The sequence below is a fragment of the Curcuma longa genome, chromosome 4 (genome assembly GCF_044706935.1).
Source record: "Curcuma longa cultivar G26 ecotype Majalengka, Jawa Barat chromosome 4, ITB_CL_G26_1.1, whole genome shotgun sequence".
Classification (NCBI taxonomy): Eukaryota; Viridiplantae; Streptophyta; class Magnoliopsida; order Zingiberales; family Zingiberaceae; genus Curcuma; species Curcuma longa.
In genome coordinates, this window is record NC_133864.1 from 20,754,305 (window position 1) to 20,756,934 (window position 2,630).

A 2,630-nucleotide genomic window follows, 5' to 3' on the forward strand; every position below is an offset into this window, starting at 1 on the left:
AAAACTTCGTTTAACGCAGTGATCGCTTCATCACTGACCCTGTTGAGAATTCCAACAATAGCTGTTGTTCTACATGCAGGTTATTTGCCCTAGAGTCGTTGGATCCTGCACATGAATCGATAGTGATGGGCTTCTAACAAATCTTCAATGCTCAAGACACATGTCAATTGCATACCGATTGTATTTATGTGCAAGTAAGACAAATCAACTCTAGACATGATACGTTGTCATACATATCTCTCATGTTAATGTCACATAGCATGCATATTCCCAAACACACCCACTAAGGGGGGCAATTAATTGATACCACATCTGCCCTAGGTACGGTTCGATGGTTAGGCTAGGATCCCATCAATCTAATCAGTCGAATTTGTATCTCCTTCAATTAGAATTAAAGGAGAGGCTTGTGATATAGTAAAAGAAAAGGAATCGTGCGTGGTAGAGTCAAGTCAATAGCCAAGCTCAGGTATAGGTCAAAAGTTAAGACTTAATGGAGGTCAAAGAGCCAACTAAATCTTATTAGCTCGGTTTGAGAACTTTTGGCTCTTCCATCGATCTCATTATTCTATTTTACTTTTGGTTAAGTCTCAATCCTAATTTGAGCATTAGAGTGGTCATGCCGAGCTCCTTCGGTGCTCCTCTTAACTTTCATCGAAGTATTACAAATATCTTTGACATCTTCTATCTCTCCAAGATCTTCAACATCATCATCTCTATTATTCTATCTTGTTAACTCATCAAACCGTAATCTAGGAATAATATAAAAATGGTTAAGTATTACACCACTTCCCTTAAATTGGATTAGAATTTCTGAAATCACATAAATTTGATTTGTGTATTATTATACTTATTTATTTATTTATTTTTATCATACAATTAATAAATTATAAAGATGAGTATAATTAAATAATAAAAATTATTTTGTGTCTATTCACTCCCTCCTCTTTAATCATTGAGTCGTAGAATACTCCCAATTAGAGCAATGCGAGAACGACGACAGTGATGTTTTGGCTTGTGTTCATGATAGTTGCTCACCAACAACATTAGCGACTTAATTAGTCAATAAAGCTTAACAACCACAAACTTTGTATATATATATATATATATATATATATATATATATATATATACAGTTCGGCACCGGTTATTACGCACCCCGTGCGCACTCCTCCGACGTTCGCGCGCTTCTGCCGCCCGTTCATCGCCGTCTGACCATCGCCGGCAGCCGGACCGGATCCGTTGGAACCGCAACTCGACGGCGCACATTCCGGCATCGAATTTCGACCGGATTGGGCCGGACCCGGTCGGAATTCCGGCCGAAACACTGCAGCAGTGGCTGGCGCCGCTGTCGCCCGGAATTCGGCCGGATTCCGGCCGAATCGCGACCGGAATCCGGCCACCTCCGGACCGCCGGCGAGTTGCGGTTCCAACAGGCCCGGTCCGGCGGCCGACGGTGGTCGGACGACGATGAACGGGCGGCGGAGGTCCGAGGAGAAACACTGTGCAATCGCAATTTTTTGGACGGCTGAGATTGAGCGCGCGATCGGATGAACGGCCGGGATGGAAGTGCTCACGGGTGCTCGGTGCTCAGGATAGCTGTGTATATATATATATTTCATTTCCTTTTCAATCAGTCCCATTTAGTTCATTTAATTTATAACACAGTTTAATTAATTAGCACAGTTAGGCACGCAGTAAAATAAGGAACCTAATTAATTATATATTATTTATTAAGCTCCTGTCATCCAATATTTTTCATGCATCCAATCAAAAAAAGGAAAAATTAAGCTGTTCATTAATTTAATTTCAGCACCTTATTAATTGACTTAGTACACAAGCTTAAAACTCCATCCACAGATGACAGAACCATCAGCACATACCAAATTAATGGTGATTAATCAGCCTAAATGGACGTGCACGCCGACGGCGAGGATGAAGACGGCGGCGAGGCCGAGGAAGATGATGGAGTGGATGAAGATGGACATACCGCTGGTTTGCAGGTTGCCGAACTCCACCACCCGGCCCTTGGCCGGAACCTGGAAGAGCAGCCCCGGCGAGAGCAGCACGAAGAGAACCACCGCCACGAACACCGGCCCCCAATCCGCCATCAGATCTGGCCACAGGCCACTAACAGAACTCCAAGCAGCTAGCAGCTAGCTAGCCAAGCAGACGGATCGATCGAGGAAGAAGGAGAGAAACGATCGAGAAGCTGGAATTAAAAGGAAAATGCATAAAAGGCCAATGATGTATAGAGCATTAAGTAGAGTGTGGTGAGGTCAACCTCTCCATGGCATGACGCTAAGCATGAGCTTGTATATGGAATTTTAATGGGCAAATGGATCAGGATGAGGACGCGAGTGGTTGTGGCTTTTGAGAGCTAGTCTTCCATGGCATGGGACCATGAGTTGAATAGACTTGCAATACCTCTTATTAAACAATGACTCATGATGGAACTTGTCTTCGTTTTCACTCCGTTGATTAATTATTAAGGAATCTATCATTCAGCTCGATTTAACTCTACTGAAACGATAATTTTCAGAGGGTTGATAGCTTAATTCAGCTCATTGATCAGGTTTTGAGATATGTAGTAACTTAATTTGATCAGTTAATTTGGTTCTAGCTAGCTAGTA

General features: G+C 42.7%; 1 protein-coding gene across 1 annotated transcript; it reads right to left on the bottom strand.

The window, feature by feature from the left end:
- Nucleotides 1-1,795: 1,795 nt before the first annotated feature.
- On the bottom strand, nucleotides 1,796-2,300 carry LOC141827573 (uncharacterized). The gene has a single exon (XM_074714857.1). The coding sequence runs from the start codon at nucleotides 2,106-2,108 to the stop codon at nucleotides 1,899-1,901; it is 210 nt and encodes a 69-aa protein (XP_074570958.1). The 5' UTR covers nucleotides 2,109-2,300; the 3' UTR covers nucleotides 1,796-1,898.
- Nucleotides 2,301-2,630: the final 330 nt, after the last annotated feature.